This window comes from Oncorhynchus mykiss, chromosome 16 (assembly GCF_013265735.2).
Source record: "Oncorhynchus mykiss isolate Arlee chromosome 16, USDA_OmykA_1.1, whole genome shotgun sequence".
NCBI classification, from domain to species: domain Eukaryota; kingdom Metazoa; phylum Chordata; class Actinopteri; order Salmoniformes; family Salmonidae; genus Oncorhynchus; species Oncorhynchus mykiss.
Window position 1 is genome coordinate 589,341 of NC_048580.1, and position 18,440 is coordinate 607,780.

At 38.9% G+C, this 18,440-nt stretch overlaps 1 protein-coding gene across 4 annotated transcripts in view; it reads left to right on the top strand.

Moving 5' to 3' along the window:
* LOC110517286 (signal-induced proliferation-associated 1-like protein 2) overlaps positions 1–18,440 on the top strand; it is a 317,547-nt gene that overhangs the window by 131,069 nt on the left and 168,038 nt on the right. For all 4 annotated transcript variants that reach the window (XM_036945905.1, XM_036945907.1, XM_036945906.1 and 1 more), the window contains exon 6: positions 18,290–18,423. In XM_036945905.1, the coding sequence (XP_036801800.1) occupies positions 18,290–18,423 (134 nt within the window). The remainder of the gene's footprint in view (positions 1–18,289; positions 18,424–18,440) is intronic.

Genomic DNA, 18,440 nt, shown 5'->3' on the forward strand with positions numbered 1-18,440 from the left:
CTGTAGTACTCTACCTGTTATAATGGTGTCTGTAGTTCTCTACCTGTTATTATGGTGTCTGTAGTTCTCTACCTGTTATAATGGTGTCTGTAGTCCTCCACCTGTTATAATGGTGTCTGTACTTCTCTACCTGTTATACTGGTGTCTGTAGTTCTCTACCTGTTATAATGGTGTCTGTAGTTCTCTACCTGTTATAATGGTGTCTGTAGTTCCCCTGTTATAATGGTGTCTGTAGTTCTCTACCTGTTATAATGGTGTCTGTAGTTCTGTACCTGTTATAATGGTGTCTGTAGTACTCCTGTTATAATGGTGTCTGTAGTCCTCTACCTGTTATAATGGTGTCTGTAGTTCTCTACCTGTTATTATGGTTTCTGTAGTTCCCCTGTTATAATGGTGTCTTTAGTTCTCTACCTGTTATTATGGTGTCTGTAGTTCTCTACCTGTTATAATGGTGTCTGTAGTCCTCCACCTGTTATAATGGTGTCTGTACTTCTCTACCTGTTATAATGGTGTCTGTAGTTCTCTACCTGTTATAATGGTGTCTGTAGTTCTCTACCTGTTATAATGGTGTCTGTAGTCCTCCCCCTGTTATAATGGTGTCTGTAGTCCTCTACCTGTTATAATGGTGTCTGTAGTTCTCTACCTGTTATAATGATGTCTGTAGTTCTCTACCTGTTATAACGGTGTCTGTAGTCCTCCACCTGTTATACTGGTGTCTGTAGTTCTCTAGCTGTTATACTGGTGTCTGTAGTTCTCTAGCTGTTGTAATGGTGTCTGTAGTTCTCTAGCTGTTATAATGGTGTCTGTAGTCCTCCACCTGTTATAATGGTGTCTGTACTTCTCTACCTGTTATACTGGTGTCTGTAGTTCTCTACCTGTTATAATGGTGTCTGTAGTTCTCTACCTGTTATAATGGTGTCTGTAGTCCTCCACCTGTTCTACTGGTGTCTGTAGTCCTCTACCTGTTATAATGGTGTCTGTAGTTCTCTACCTGTTATAATGGTGTCTGTAGTACTCCTGTTATAATGGTGTCTGTAGTACTCTACCTGTTATAATGGTGTCTGTAGTTCTCTACCTGTTATTATGGTGTCTGTAGTTCTCTACCTGTTATAATGGTGTCTGTAGTCCTCTACCTTTTATAATGGTGTCTGTAGTTCCCCTGTTATAATGGTGTCTGTAGTTCTCTACCTGTTATAATGGTGTCTGTAGTTCTGTACCTGTTATAATGGTGTCTGTAGTACTCCTGTTATAATGGTGTCTGTAGTCCTCTACCTGTTATAATGGTGTCTGTAGTTCTCTACCTGTTATTATGGTTTCTGTAGTTCCCCTGTTATAATGGTGTCTTTAGTTCTCTACCTGTTATTATGGTGTCTGTAGTTCTCTACCTGTTATAATGGTGTCTGTAGTCCTCCACCTGTTATAATGGTGTCTGTACTTCTCTACCTGTTATAATGGTGTCTGTAGTTCTCTACCTGTTATAATGGTGTCTGTAGTTCTCTACCTGTTATAATGGTGTCTGTAGTCCTCCCCCTGTTATAATGGTGTCTGTAGTCCTCTACCTGTTATAATGGTGTCTGTAGTTCTCTACCTGTTATAATGATGTCTGTAGTTCTCTACCTGTTATAACGGTGTCTGTAGTCCTCCACCTGTTATACTGGTGTCTGTAGTTCTCTAGCTGTTATACTGGTGTCTGTAGTTCTCTAGCTGTTGTAATGGTGTCTGTAGTTCTCTAGCTGTTATAATGGTGTCTGTAGTCCTCCACCTGTTATAATGGTGTCTGTACTTCTCTACCTGTTATACTGGTGTCTGTAGTTCTCTACCTGTTATAATGGTGTCTGTAGTTCTCTACCTGTTATAATGGTGTCTGTAGTCCTCCACCTGTTATACTGGTGTCTGTAGTCCTCTACCTGTTATAATGGTGTCTGTAGTTCTCTACCTGTTATAATGGTGTCTGTAGTACTCCTGTTATAATGGTGTCTGTAGTACTCTACCTGTTATAATGGTGTCTGTAGTTCTCTACCTGTTATTATGGTGTCTGTAGTTCTCTACCTGTTATAATGGTGTCTGTAGTCCTCTACCTTTTATAATGGTGTCTGTAGTTCCCCTGTTATAATGGTGTCTGTAGTTCTCTACCTGTTATAATGGTGTCTGTAGTTCTGTACCTGTTATAATGGTGTCTGTAGTACTCCTGTTATAATGGTGTCTGTAGTCCTCTACCTGTTATAATGGTGTCTGTAGTTCTCTACCTGTTATTATGGTTTCTGTAGTTCCCCTGTTATAATGGTGTCTTTAGTTCTCTACCTGTTATTATGGTGTCTGTAGTTCTCTACCTGTTATAATGGTGTCTGTAGTCCTCCACCTGTTATAATGGTGTCTGTACTTCTCTACCTGTTATAATGGTGTCTGTAGTTCTCTACCTGTTATAATGGTGTCTGTACTTCTCTACCTGTTATAATGGTGTCTGTAGTCCTCCACCTGTTATAATGGTGTCTGTACTTCTCTACCTGTTATAATGGTGTCTGTCGTTCTCTACCTGTTATAATGATGTCTGTAGTTCTCTACCTGTTATAATGGTGTCTGTAGTTCTCTACCTGTTATAATGATGTCTGTAGTCCTCCCCCTGTTATAATGGTGTCTGTAGTCCTCTACCTGTTATAATGGTGTCTGTAGTCCTCTACCTGTTATAATGATGTCTGTAGTTCTCTACCTGTTATAACGGTGTCTGTAGTTCTCCACCTGTTATACTGGTGTCTGTAGTTCTCTAGCTGTTATACTGGTGTCTGTAGTTCTCTAGCTGTTGTAATGGTGTCTGTAGTTCTCTAGCTGTTATAATGGTGTCTGTAGTCCTCCACCTGTTATAATGGTGTCTGTACTTCTCTACCTGTTATGCTGGTGTCTGTAGTTCTCTACCTGTTATAATGGTGTCTGTAGTTCTCTACCTGTTATAATGGTGTCTGTAGTCCTCCACCTGTTATACTGGTGTCTGTAGTCCTCTACCTGTTATAATGGTGTCTGTAGTTCACTACCTGTTATAATGGTGTCTGTAGTACTCCTGTTATAATGGTGTCTGTAGTACTCTACCTGTTATAATGGTGTCTGTAGTTCTCTACCTGTTATTATGGTGTCTGTAGTTCTCTACCTGTTATAATGGTGTCTGTAGTCCTCTACCTTTTATAATGGTGTCTGTAGTTCCCCTGTTATAATGGTGTCTGTAGTTCTCTACCTGTTATAATGGTGTCTGTAGTTCTGTACCTGTTATAATGGTGTCTGTAGTCCTCTACCTTTTATAATGGTGTCTGTAGTTCCCCTGTTATAATGGTGTCTGTAGTTCTCTACCTGTTATAATGGTGTCTGTAGTTCTGTACCTGTTATAATGGTGTCTGTAGTACTCCTGTTATAATGGTGTCTGTAGTCCTCTACCTGTTATAATGGTGTCTGTAGTTCTCTACCTGTTATTATGGTTTCTGTAGTTCCCTTTGTTATAATGGTGTCTTTAGTTCTCTACCTGTTATTATGGTGTCTGTAGTTCTCTACCTGTTATAATGGTGTCTGTAGTCCTCCACCTGTTATAATGGTGTCTGTACTTCTCTACCTGTTATAATGGTGTCTGTAGTTCTCTACCTGTTATAATGGTGTCTGTAGTTCTCTACCTGTTATAATGGTGTCTGTAGTCCTCCCCCTGTTATAATGGTGTCTGTAGTCCTCTACCTGTTATAATGGTGTCTGTAGTTCTCTACCTGTTATTATGGTTTATGTAGTTCCCCTGTTATAATGGTGTCTTTAGTTCTCTACCTGTTATTATGGTGTCTGTAGTTCTCTACCTGTTATAATGGTGTCTGTAGTCCTCCACCTGTTATAATGGTGTCTGTACTTCTCTACCTGTTATAATGGTGTCTGTAGTTCTCTACCTGTTATAATGGTGTCTGTACTTCTCTACCTGTTATAATGGTGTCTGTAGTCCTCCACCTGTTATAATGGTGTCTGTACTTCTCTACCTGTTATAATGGTGTCTGTCGTTCTCTACCTGTTATAATGGTGTCTGTAGTCCTCCCCCTGTTATAATGATGTCTGTAGTTCTCTACCTGTTATAATGGTGTCTGTAGTTCTCTACCTGTTATAATGATGTCTGTAGTCCTCCCCCTGTTATAATGGTGTCTGTAGTCCTCTACCTGTTATAATGGTGTCTGTAGTTCTCTACCTGTTATAATGATGTCTGTAGTTCTCTACCTGTTATAACGGTGTCTGTAGTTCTCCACCTGTTATACTGGTGTCTGTAGTTCTCTAGCTGTTGTAATGGTGTCTGTAGTTCTCTAGCTGTTATAATGGTGTCTGTAGTTCTCTAGCTGTTGTAATGGTGTCTGTAGTTCTCTAGCTGTTATAATGGTGTCTGTAGTCCTCCACCTTTTATAATGGTGTCTGTACTTCTCTACCTGTTATACTGGTGTCTGTAGTTCTCTACCTGTTATAATGGTGTCTGTAGTCCTCCACCTGTTATAATGGTGTCTGTACTTCTCTACCTGTTATACTGGTGTCTGTAGTTCTCTACCTGTTATAATGGTGTCTGTAGTTCTCTACCTGTTATAATGGTGTCTGTAGTCCTCCACCTGTTATACTGGTGTCTGTAGTCCTCTACCTGTTATAATGGTGTCTGTAGTTCTCTACCTGTTATAATGGTGTCTGTAGTACTCCTGTTATAATGGTGTCTGTAGTACTCTACCTGTTATAATGGTGTCTGTAGTTCTCTACCTGTTATTATGGTGTCTGTAGTTCTCTACCTGTTATAATGGTGTCTGTAGTCCTCTACCTTTTATAATGGTGTCTGTAGTTCCCCTGTTATAATGGTGTCTGTAGTTCTCTACCTGTTATAATGGTGTCTGTAGTTCTGTACCTGTTATAATGGTGTCTGTAGTACTCTACCTGTTATAATGGTGTCTGTAGTCCTCTACCTGTTATAATGGTGTCTGTAGTTCTCTACCTGTTATTATGGTTTCTGTAGTTCCCCTGTTATAATGGTGTCTTTAGTTCTCTACCTGTTATTATGGTGTCTGTAGTTCTCTACCTGTTATAATGGTGTCTGTAGTCCTCCACCTGTTATAATGGTGTCTGTACTTCTCTACCTGTTATAATGGTGTCTGTAGTTCTCTACCTGTTATAATGGTGTCTGTACTTCTCTACCTGTTATAATGGTGTCTGTAGTCCTCCACCTGTTATAATGGTGTCTGTACTTCTCTACCTGTTATAATGGTGTCTGTAGTTCTCTACCTGTTATAATGGTGTCTGTAGTACTCCTGTTATAATGGTGTCTGTAGTCCTCCACCTGTTATAATAGTGTCTGTAGTCCTCTACCTGTTATAATGGTGTCTGTAGTTCTCTACCTGTTATAATGGTGTCTGTAGTACTCCTGTTATAATAGTGTCTGTAGTCCTCTACCTGTTATAATGGTGTCTGTAGTTCTCTACCTGTTATACTGGTGTCTGTAGTCCTCCACCTGTTATAATGGTGTCTGTACTTCTCTACCTGTTATAATGGTGTCTGTAGTTCTCTACCTGTTATAATGGTGTCTGTAGTCCTCTACCTGTTATAATGATGTATGTAGTTCTCTACCTGTTATTATGGTGTCTGTAGTTCTCTACCTGTTATTATGGTGTCTGTAGTTCTCTACCTGTTATAATGGTGTCTGTAGTCCTCCACCTGTTATAATGGTGTCTGTAGTTCTCTACCTGTTATAATGATGTCTGTAGTTCTCTAACTGTTATTATGGTGTCTGTAGTTCTCTACCTGTTATAATGATGTCTGTAGTCCTCCACCTGTTATAATGATGTCTGTAGTTCTCTAACTGTTATTATGGTGTCTGTAGTTCTCTACCTGTTATAATGATGTCTGTAGTTCTCTAACTGTTATTATGGTGTCTGTAGTTCTCTACCTGTTATTATGGTGTCTGTAGTTCTCTACCTGTTATACTGGTGTCTGTAGTTCTCTACCTGTTATAATGGTGTCTGTAGTTCTCTACCTGTTATAATGGTGTCTGTAGTCCTCCACCTGTTATAATGGTGTCTGTAGTTCTCTACCTGTTATAATGGTGTCTGTAGTACTCCTGTTATAATGGTGTCTGTAGTACTCTACCTGTTATAATGGTGTCTGTAGTTCTCTACCTGTTATTATGGTGTCTGTAGTTCTCTACCTGTTATAATGGTGTCTGTAGTCCTCTACCTTTTATAATGGTGTCTGTAGTTCCCCTGTTATAATGGTGTCTGTAGTTCTCTACCTGTTATAATGGTGTCTGTAGTTCTGTACCTGTTATAATGGTGTCTGTAGTACTCTACCTGTTATAATGGTGTCTGTAGTCCTCTACCTGTTATAATGGTGTCTGTAGTTCTCTACCTGTTATTATGGTTTCTGTAGTTCCCCTGTTATAATGGTGTCTTTAGTTCTCTACCTGTTATTATGGTGTCTGTAGTTCTCTACCTGTTATAATGGTGTCTGTAGTCCTCCACCTGTTATAATGGTGTCTGTACTTCTCTACCTGTTATAATGGTGTCTGTAGTTCTCTACCTGTTATAATGGTGTCTGTACTTCTCTACCTGTTATAATGGTGTCTGTAGTCCTCCACCTGTTATAATGGTGTCTGTACTTCTCTACCTGTTATAATGGTGTCTGTAGTTCTCTACCTGTTATAATGGTGTCTGTAGTACTCCTGTTATAATGGTGTCTGTAGTCCTCCACCTGTTATAATAGTGTCTGTAGTCCTCTACCTGTTATAATGGTGTCTGTAGTTCTCTACCTGTTATAATGGTGTCTGTAGTACTCCTGTTATAATAGTGTCTGTAGTCCTCTACCTGTTATAATGGTGTCTGTAGTTCTCTACCTGTTATACTGGTGTCTGTAGTCCTCCACCTGTTATAATGGTGTCTGTACTTCTCTACCTGTTATAATGGTGTCTGTAGTTCTCTACCTGTTATAATGGTGTCTGTAGTCCTCTACCTGTTATAATGATGTATGTAGTTCTCTACCTGTTATTATGGTGTCTGTAGTTCTCTACCTGTTATTATGGTGTCTGTAGTTCTCTACCTGTTATAATGGTGTCTGTAGTCCTCCACCTGTTATAATGGTGTCTGTAGTTCTCTACCTGTTATAATGATGTCTGTAGTTCTCTAACTGTTATTATGGTGTCTGTAGTTCTCTACCTGTTATAATGATGTCTGTAGTCCTCCACCTGTTATAATGATGTCTGTAGTTCTCTAACTGTTATTATGGTGTCTGTAGTTCTCTACCTGTTATAATGATGTCTGTAGTTCTCTAACTGTTATTATGGTGTCTGTAGTCCTCTACCTGTTATAATGGTGTCTGTAGTTCTCTACCTGTTATTATGGTTTCTGTAGTTCCCCTGTTATAATGGTGTCTTTAGTTCTCTACCTGTTATTATGGTGTCTGTAGTTCTCTACCTGTTATAATGGTGTCTGTAGTCCTCCACCTGTTATAATGGTGTCTGTACTTCTCTACCTGTTATAATGGTGTCTGTAGTTCTCTACCTGTTATAATGGTGTCTGTACTTCTCTACCTGTTATAATGGTGTCTGTAGTCCTCCACCTGTTATAATGGTGTCTGTACTTCTCTACCTGTTATAATGGTGTCTGTAGTTCTCTACCTGTTATAATGGTGTCTGTAGTACTCCTGTTATAATGGTGTCTGTAGTCCTCCACCTGTTATAATAGTGTCTGTAGTCCTCTACCTGTTATAATGGTGTCTGTAGTTCTCTACCTGTTATAATGGTGTCTGTAGTACTCCTGTTATAATAGTGTCTGTAGTCCTCTACCTGTTATAATGGTGTCTGTAGTTCTCTACCTGTTATACTGGTGTCTGTAGTCCTCCACCTGTTATAATGGTGTCTGTACTTCTCTACCTGTTATAATGGTGTCTGTAGTTCTCTACCTGTTATAATGGTGTCTGTAGTCCTCTACCTGTTATAATGATGTATGTAGTTCTCTACCTGTTATTATGGTGTCTGTAGTTCTCTACCTGTTATTATGGTGTCTGTAGTTCTCTACCTGTTATAATGGTGTCTGTAGTCCTCCACCTGTTATAATGGTGTCTGTAGTTCTCTACCTGTTATAATGATGTCTGTAGTTCTCTAACTGTTATTATGGTGTCTGTAGTTCTCTACCTGTTATAATGATGTCTGTAGTCCTCCACCTGTTATAATGATGTCTGTAGTTCTCTAACTGTTATTATGGTGTCTGTAGTTCTCTACCTGTTATAATGATGTCTGTAGTTCTCTAACTGTTATTATGGTGTCTGTAGTTCTCTACCTGTTATTATGGTGTCTGTAGTTCTCTACCTGTTATAATGGTGTCTGTAGTTCTCTACCTGTTATAATGATGTCTGTAGTTCTCTACCTGTTATAATGATGTCTGTAGTTCTCTAACTGTTATTATGGTGTATGTAGTTCTCTACCTGTAATAATCATGTCTGTAGTCCTCCACCTGTTATAATGATGTCTGTAGTTCTCTAACTGTTATTATGGTGTCTGTAGTTCTCTACCTGTTATTATGGTGTCTGTAGTTCTCTACCTGTTATAATGGTGTCTGTAGTTCTCTACCTGTTATAATGATGTCTGTAGTTCTCTACCTGTTATAACGGTGTCTGTAGTCCTCCACCTGTTATAATGATGTCTGTAGTTCTCTACCTGTTATAATGATGTCTGTAGTTCTCTACCTGTTGTAATGGTGTCTGTAGTTCTCTACCTGTTATAATGGTGTCTGTAGTTCTCTACCTGTTATAATGGTGTCTGTAGTACTCCTGTTATAATGGTGTCTGTAGTCCTCCACCTGTTATAATAGTGCCTGTAGTCCTCTACCTGTTATAATGGTGTCTGTAGTTCTCTACCTGTTATAATGGTGTCTGTAGTACTCCTGTTATAATAGTGTCTGTAGTCCTCTACCTGTTATAATGGTGTCTGTAGTTCTCTACCTGTTATACTGGTTTCTGTAGTCCTCCACCTGTTATAATGGTGTCTGTACTTCTCTACCTGTTATAATGGTGTCTGTAGTTCTCTACCTGTTATAATGGTGTCTGTAGTCCTCTACCTGTTATAATGATGTATGTAGTTCTCTAACTGTTATTATGGTGTCTGTAGTTCTCTACCTGTTATTATGGTGTCTGTAGTTCTCTACCTGTTATAATGGTGTCTGTAGTCCTCCACCTGTTATAATGGTGTCTGTAGTTCTCTACCTGTTATAATGATGTCTGTAGTTCTCTAACTGTTATTATGGTGTCTGTAGTTCTCTACCTGTTATAATGATGTCTGTAGTCCTCCACCTGTTATAATGATGTCTGTAGTTCTCTAACTGTTATTATGGTGTCTGTAGTTCTCTACCTGTTATAATGATGTCTGTAGTTCTCTAACTGTTATTATGGTGTCTGTAGTTCTCTACCTGTTATTATGGTGTCTGTAGTTCTCTACCTGTTATAATGGTGTCTGTAGTTCTCTACCTGTTATAATGATGTCTGTAGTTCTCTACCTGTTATAATGATGTCTGTAGTTCTCTAACTGTTATTATGGTGTCTGTAGTTCTCTACCTGTAATAATGATGTCTGTAGTCCTCCACCTGTTATAATGATGTCTGTAGTTCTCTAACTGTTATTATGGTGTCTGTAGTTCTCTACCTGTTATTATGGTGTCTGTAGTTCTCTACCTGTTATAATGATGTCTGTATTCCTCCACCTGTTATAATGATGTCTGTAGTTCTCTACCTGTTATTATGGTGTCTGTAGTTCTCTACCTGTTATAATGGTGTCTGTAGTTCTCTACCTGTTATAATGATGTCTGTAGTTCTCTACCTGTTATAACGGTGTCTGTAGTCCTCCACCTGTTATAATGATGTCTGTAGTTCTCTACCTGTTATAATGATGTCTGTAGTTCTCTACCTGTTGTAATGGTGTCTGTAGTTCTCTACCTGTTATAATGATGTCTGTAGTCCTCCACCTGTTATAATGATGTCTGTAGTTCTCTACCAGTTATAATGGTGTCTGTAGTTCTCTACCTGTTATAATGGTGTCTGTAGTTCTCTTCCTGTTATAATGATGTCTGTAGTCCTCCACCTGTTATAATGGTGTCTGTAGTTCTCTACCTGTTATAATGATGTCTGTAGTTCTCTACCTGTTATAATGATGTCTGTAGTTCTCTAACTGTTATTATGGTGTCTGTAGTTCTCTACCTGTAATAATGATGTCTGTAGTCCTCCACCTGTTATAATGATGTCTGTAGTTCTCTAACTGTTATTATGGTGTCTGTAGTTCTCTACCTGTTATTATGGTGTCTGTAGTTCTCTACCTGTTATAATGATGTCTGTATTCCTCCACCTGTTATAATGATGTCTGTAGTTCTCTACCTGTTATTATGGTGTCTGTAGTTCTCTACCTGTTATAATGGTGTCTGTAGTTCTCTACCTGTTATAATGATGTCTGTAGTTCTCTACCTGTTATAACGGTGTCTGTAGTCCTCCACCTGTTATAATGATGTCTGTAGTTCTCTACCTGTTATAATGATGTCTGTAGTTCTCTACCTGTTGTAATGGTGTCTGTAGTTCTCTACCTGTTATAATGATGTCTGTAGTCCTCCACCTGTTATAATGATGTCTGTAGTTCTCTACCTGTTATAATGGTGTCTGTAGTTCTCTACCTGTTATAATGGTGTCTGTAGTTCTCTTCCTGTTATAATGATGTCTGTAGTCCTCCACCTGTTATAATGATGTCTGTAGTTCTCTACCTGTTATAATGGTGTCTGTAGTTCTCTACCTGTTATAATGGTGTCTGTAGTCCTCCACCTGTTATAATGATGTCTGTAGTTCTCTACCTGTTATTATGGTGTCTGTAGTTCTCTACCTGTTATTATGGTGTCTGTAGTTCTCTACCTGTTATAATGGTGTCTGTAGTTCTCTACCTGTTATAATGGTGTCTGTAGTACTCCTGTTATAATGGTGTCTGTAGTCCTCCACCTGTTATAATAGTGCCTGTAGTCCTCTACCTGTTATAATGGTGTCTGTAGTTCTCTACCTGTTATAATGGTGTCTGTAGTACTCCTGTTATAATAGTGTCTGTAGTCCTCTACCTGTTATAATGGTGTCTGTAGTTCTCTACCTGTTATACTGGTTTCTGTAGTCCTCCACCTGTTATAATGGTGTCTGTACTTCTCTACCTGTTATAATGGTGTCTGTAGTTCTCTACCTGTTATAATGGTGTCTGTAGTCCTCTACCTGTTATAATGATGTATGTAGTTCTCTAACTGTTATTATGGTGTCTGTAGTTCTCTACCTGTTATTATGGTGTCTGTAGTTCTCTACCTGTTATAATGGTGTCTGTAGTCCTCCACCTGTTATAATGGTGTCTGTAGTTCTCTACCTGTTATAATGATGTCTGTAGTTCTCTAACTGTTATTATGGTGTCTGTAGTTCTCTACCTGTTATAATGATGTCTGTAGTCCTCCACCTGTTATAATGATGTCTGTAGTTCTCTAACTGTTATTATGGTGTCTGTAGTTCTCTACCTGTTATAATGATGTCTGTAGTTCTCTAACTGTTATTATGGTGTCTGTAGTTCTCTACCTGTTATTATGGTGTCTGTAGTTCTCTACCTGTTATAATGGTGTCTGTAGTTCTCTACCTGTTATAATGATGTCTGTAGTTCTCTACCTGTTATAATGATGTCTGTAGTTCTCTAACTGTTATTATGGTGTCTGTAGTTCTCTACCTGTAATAATGATGTCTGTAGTCCTCCACCTGTTATAATGATGTCTGTAGTTCTCTAACTGTTATTATGGTGTCTGTAGTTCTCTACCTGTTATTATGGTGTCTGTAGTTCTCTACCTGTTATAATGATGTCTGTATTCCTCCACCTGTTATAATGATGTCTGTAGTTCTCTACCTGTTATTATGGTGTCTGTAGTTCTCTACCTGTTATAATGGTGTCTGTAGTTCTCTACCTGTTATAATGATGTCTGTAGTTCTCTACCTGTTATAACGGTGTCTGTAGTCCTCCACCTGTTATAATGATGTCTGTAGTTCTCTACCTGTTATAATGATGTCTGTAGTTCTCTACCTGTTGTAATGGTGTCTGTAGTTCTCTACCTGTTATAATGATGTCTGTAGTCCTCCACCTGTTATAATGATGTCTGTAGTTCTCTACCAGTTATAATGGTGTCTGTAGTTCTCTACCTGTTATAATGGTGTCTGTAGTTCTCTTCCTGTTATAATGATGTCTGTAGTCCTCCACCTGTTATAATGGTGTCTGTAGTTCTCTACCTGTTATAATGATGTCTGTAGTTCTCTACCTGTTATAATGATGTCTGTAGTTCTCTAACTGTTATTATGGTGTCTGTAGTTCTCTACCTGTAATAATGATGTCTGTAGTCCTCCACCTGTTATAATGATGTCTGTAGTTCTCTAACTGTTATTATGGTGTCTGTAGTTCTCTACCTGTTATTATGGTGTCTGTAGTTCTCTACCTGTTATAATGATGTCTGTATTCCTCCACCTGTTATAATGATGTCTGTAGTTCTCTACCTGTTATTATGGTGTCTGTAGTTCTCTACCTGTTATAATGGTGTCTGTAGTTCTCTACCTGTTATAATGATGTCTGTAGTTCTCTACCTGTTATAACGGTGTCTGTAGTCCTCCACCTGTTATAATGATGTCTGTAGTTCTCTACCTGTTATAATGATGTCTGTAGTTCTCTACCTGTTGTAATGGTGTCTGTAGTTCTCTACCTGTTATAATGATGTCTGTAGTCCTCCACCTGTTATAATGATGTCTGTAGTTCTCTACCTGTTATAATGGTGTCTGTAGTTCTCTACCTGTTATAATGGTGTCTGTAGTTCTCTTCCTGTTATAATGATGTCTGTAGTCCTCCACCTGTTATAATGATGTCTGTAGTTCTCTACCTGTTATAATGGTGTCTGTAGTTCTCTACCTGTTATAATGGTGTCTGTAGTCCTCCACCTGTTATAATGATGTCTGTAGTTCTCTACCTGTTATTATGGTGTCTGTAGTTCTCTACCTGTTATTATGGTGTCTGTAGTTCTCTACCTGTTATAATGGTGTCTGTAGTTCTCTACCTGTTATAATGGTGTCTGTAGTACTCCTGTTATAATGGTGTCTGTAGTCCTCCACCTGTTATAATAGTGCCTGTAGTCCTCTACCTGTTATAATGGTGTCTGTAGTTCTCTACCTGTTATAATGGTGTCTGTAGTACTCCTGTTATAATAGTGTCTGTAGTCCTCTACCTGTTATAATGGTGTCTGTAGTTCTCTACCTGTTATACTGGTTTCTGTAGTCCTCCACCTGTTATAATGGTGTCTGTACTTCTCTACCTGTTATAATGGTGTCTGTAGTTCTCTACCTGTTATAATGGTGTCTGTAGTCCTCTACCTGTTATAATGATGTATGTAGTTCTCTAACTGTTATTATGGTGTCTGTAGTTCTCTACCTGTTATTATGGTGTCTGTAGTTCTCTACCTGTTATAATGGTGTCTGTAGTCCTCCACCTGTTATAATGGTGTCTGTAGTTCTCTACCTGTTATAATGATGTCTGTAGTTCTCTAACTGTTATTATGGTGTCTGTAGTTCTCTACCTGTTATAATGATGTCTGTAGTCCTCCACCTGTTATAATGATGTCTGTAGTTCTCTAACTGTTATTATGGTGTCTGTAGTTCTCTACCTGTTATAATGATGTCTGTAGTTCTCTAACTGTTATTATGGTGTCTGTAGTTCTCTACCTGTTATTATGGTGTCTGTAGTTCTCTACCTGTTATAATGGTGTCTGTAGTTCTCTACCTGTTATAATGATGTCTGTAGTTCTCTACCTGTTATAATGATGTCTGTAGTTCTCTAACTGTTATTATGGTGTCTGTAGTTCTCTACCTGTAATAATGATGTCTGTAGTCCTCCACCTGTTATAATGATGTCTGTAGTTCTCTAACTGTTATTATGGTGTCTGTAGTTCTCTACCTGTTATTATGGTGTCTGTAGTTCTCTACCTGTTATAATGATGTCTGTATTCCTCCACCTGTTATAATGATGTCTGTAGTTCTCTACCTGTTATTATGGTGTCTGTAGTTCTCTACCTGTTATAATGGTGTCTGTAGTTCTCTACCTGTTATAATGATGTCTGTAGTTCTCTACCTGTTATAACGGTGTCTGTAGTCCTCCACCTGTTATAATGATGTCTGTAGTTCTCTACCTGTTATAATGATGTCTGTAGTTCTCTACCTGTTGTAATGGTGTCTGTAGTTCTCTACCTGTTATAATGATGTCTGTAGTCCTCCACCTGTTATAATGATGTCTGTAGTTCTCTACCTGTTATAATGGTGTCTGTAGTTCTCTACCTGTTATAATGGTGTCTGTAGTTCTCTTCCTGTTATAATGATGTCTGTAGTCCTCCACCTGTTATAATGATGTCTGTAGTTCTCTACCTGTTATAATGGTGTCTGTAGTTCTCTACCTGTTATAATGGTGTTTGTAGTCCTCCACCTGTTATAATGATGTCTGTAGTTCTCTACCTGTTATTATGGTGTCTGTAGTTCTCTACCTGTTATTATGGTGTCTGTAGTTCTCTACCTGTTATAATGATGTCTGTAGTTCTCTACCTGTTATTATGGTGTCTGTAGTTCTCTACCTGTTATTATGGTGTCTGTAGTTCTCTACCTGTTATTATGGTGTCTGTAGTTCTCTACCTGTTATTATGGTGTCTGTAGTTCTCTACCTGTTATTATGGTGTCTGTAGTTCTCTACCTGTTATTATGGTGTCTGTAGTTCTCTACCTGTTATTATGGTGTCTGTAGTTCTCTACCTGTTATTATGGTGTCTGTAGTTCTCTACCTGTTATTATGGTGTCTGTAGTTCTCTACCTGTTATAATGGTGTCTGTAGTTCTCTACCTGTTATAATGGTGTCTGTAGTTCTCTACCTGTTGTAATGGTGTCTGTAGTCCTCCACCTGTTATAATGGTGTCTGTAGTCCTCTACCTGTTATAATGGTGTCTGTAGTTCTCCACCTGTTATAATGATGTCTGTAGTTCTCTACCTGTTATAATGGTGTCTGTAGTTCTCTACCTGTTATAATGGTGTCTGTAGTCCTCCACCTGTTATAATGATGTCTGTAGTTCTCTACCTGTTATTATGGTGTCTGTAGTTCTCTACCTGTTATTATGGTGTCTGTAGTTCGCTACCTGTTATAATGATGTCTGTAGTTCTCTACCTGTTATTATGGTGTCTGTAGTTCTCTACCTGTTATTATGGTGTCTGTAGTTCTCTACCTGTTATTATGGTGTCTGTAGTTCTCTACCTGTTATTATGGTGTCTGTAGTTCTCTACCTGTTATTATGGTGTCTGTAGTCCTCTACCTGTTATAATGGTGTCTGTAGTTCTCTACCTGTTATAATGGTGTCTGTAGTTCTCTACCTGTTATTATGGTGTCTGTAGTTCTCTACCTGTTATTATGGTGTCTGTAGTTCTCTACCTGTTATTATGGTGTCTGTAGTTCTCTACCTGTTATTATGGTGTCTGTAGTTCTCTACCTGTTATTATGGTGTCTGTAGTCCTCTACCTGTTATAATGGTGTCTGTAGTTCTCTACCTGTTATAATGGTGTCTGTAGTTCTCTACCTGTTATAATGGTGTCTGTAGTCCTCCACCTGTTAGAATGATGTCTGTAGTTCTCTACCTGTTATAATGGTGTCTGTAGTTCTCTACCTGTTATAATGGTGTCTGTAGTCCTCCACCTGTTATAATGATGTCTGTAGTTCTCTACCTGTTATTATGGTGTCTGTAGTTCTCTACCTGTTATTATGGTGTCTGTAGTTCTCTACCTGTTATTATGGTGTCTGTAGTTCTCTACCTGTTATTATGGTGTCTGTAGTACTCCACCTGTTATATTTAGCAGTCTTATGGTTTGGGTATAGAAACTGTTCAGAAGCGTGTTGGTATCAGACTTGATGCACCAGTACTGCTGGTTGTGCGGAAGCAGAGAGAACAGTCTATGGCTTGGCTTGATCTCTGTCTTACTGACTTCTCTCTGGCTTTGCCGGGGGTTATGGTCTGTTTTATTATAACACTGCTGTGTGGTGTGCTCCTGTTCGACTCCCCCCTCCCCTCCTCTGCATGACATCACTATATTATTTCACACCTCTATTGTAAGAGAAGGGAGAGAGAATAAATCACCTGAGAGAGAGTACATCTGAATGTGCATCCTCATTGTTCTCCCAGATATCTAGATAGTATAGCAGACTATGCTACCATCCTCATTGTTCTCCCATATATCTAGATAGTACAGCAGACTATGCTACCATCCTCATTGTTCTCCCAGATATCTAGATAGTACAGCAGACTATGCTACTATCCTCATTGTTCTCCCATATATCTAGATAGTACAGCAGACTATGCTACCATCCTCATTGTTCTCCCATATATCTAGATAGTACAGCAGACTATGCTACCATCCTCATTGTTCTCCCAGATATCTAGATAGTACAGCACACTATGCTACCATCCTCATTGTTCTCCCAGATATCTAGATAGTACAGCACACTATGCTACCATCCTCATTGTTCTCCCAGATATCTAGATAGTACAGCACACTATGCTACCATCCTCATTGTTCTCCCAGATATCTAGATAGTACAGCAGACTATGCTACCATCCTCATTGTTCTCCCATATATCTAGATAGTACAGCAGAATTGTTTTTTTTTCTGTCAGAATCTAAAGATGGTAGTTTTATAGTGTATGAACAAAGACAAGATCACATGGTGAAAGGCTCCACTCTAGAGGCTTTGGCCGCCTTTCCTTCCAGTTCTCTGCTGCCAATGACTGGAACGAACTGCAAAAATCACTGAAGCTGGAGACTCACATCTCCCTCACTAGCTTTAAGCACCAGCTGTCAGAGCAGCACACAGATCACTGCACCTGTATATAGCCCATCTGTAAACAGACCATCTATCTACCTACCTCATCCCCATACTGGTATTTATTTATTTCTCTCTACTTGCACCCCAGTATCTCTACTTGCACATTCATCTTCTGCACATCTACCATTCCAGTGTTTAATTGCTAACCCTAACCCTAACCCTATTTATTGCTTTAACTCCCTTATCTTACCTCATTTGCACTCACTGTATATAGACTTTTTTTTTCTACTGTATTATTGACTGTATGTTTGTTTACTCCATGTGTAACTCTGTGTTGTTGTTTGTGTCGAATTGCTATGCTTTATCTTGGCCAGGTCGCAGTTGTAAATAAGAACTTGTTCTCAACTAGCCTACCTGGTTAAATAAAGGTGGAAATAAAAATAAAAATAAACAGCCATTACCGTTTAACCCAGTGAACTATTAGCATTTAGACCAGATAGCCATTACCAATTATCCCAGCTAACCATTAGCGTTTAGCCCAGAGAACATTAACGTTTATCCCAGATAACCATTAGCGTTTAGCCCAGATAACCATTAGCGTTTATCCCAGATAACCATTAGCGTTTAGCCCAGAGAACATTAACGTTTAGCCCAGATAACCATTAGCGTTTAGCCCAGATAACCATTAGCGTTTAGCCCAGATAACCATTAGCGTTTATCCCAGATAACCATTAGCGTTTATCCCAGATAATCATTTATTTTTTAGATATTTTTTTTATATTAAACTCTCCCCCAACCCCTTTTCAGAGGACAAATATATTTTTTTCAAAGCTTTTCTGCTACATATTAATACATTTTACAAATGCATTTTACATTTACATTTTGCATACATGGTACTTTTGTATTTTTATATATATAATTGGGCAGTGATCCATTAGCATTTAGCCAAGCTAACCATTACCATCTATACACAATGAAAAGGAATAATTAATTTGATATTCAATGAAAGGCTGCCAATTTTAAAACGATAGTTTTAATAAATAATGCCGACATTAAATGGGGTTCTGTTTTTGGGTTATGGCGGTGGTTTGTGTTACCATCTCTCTCTCTCTCTGTGTGTGTGTGTGTGTGTGTGTGTGTGTGTGTGTGTGTGTGTGTGTGTGTGTGTGTGTGTGTGTGTGTGTGTGTGTGTATTAGCATAACCCTGTGTGTGTGAACATTAGCATTAGCATAACCCTGTGTGTGTGTGTGTGTGTGTGTGTGTGTGTGTGTGCGTGTGTGTGTGTGAACATTAGCATTAGCATAACCCTGTGTGTGTGGCGCTATTTGTCTGGGCATGTAAAAAGTCAGTTTGTCTGATTGTTCATGTCTGGCCTCTCCTCTCCTGTCCTGCAGAACACCAGAACTACTTTGGAGTGGACGAGAACCTGGGTCCAGTAGCAGTCAGCATCAGGAGAGAGAAGCTGGATGAAGGGAAGGAGAAGGAATGGATGCAGTATAACTACCGGGTCACCTTCAGGACCAGTCAGGTAAAAAAACAAAACAG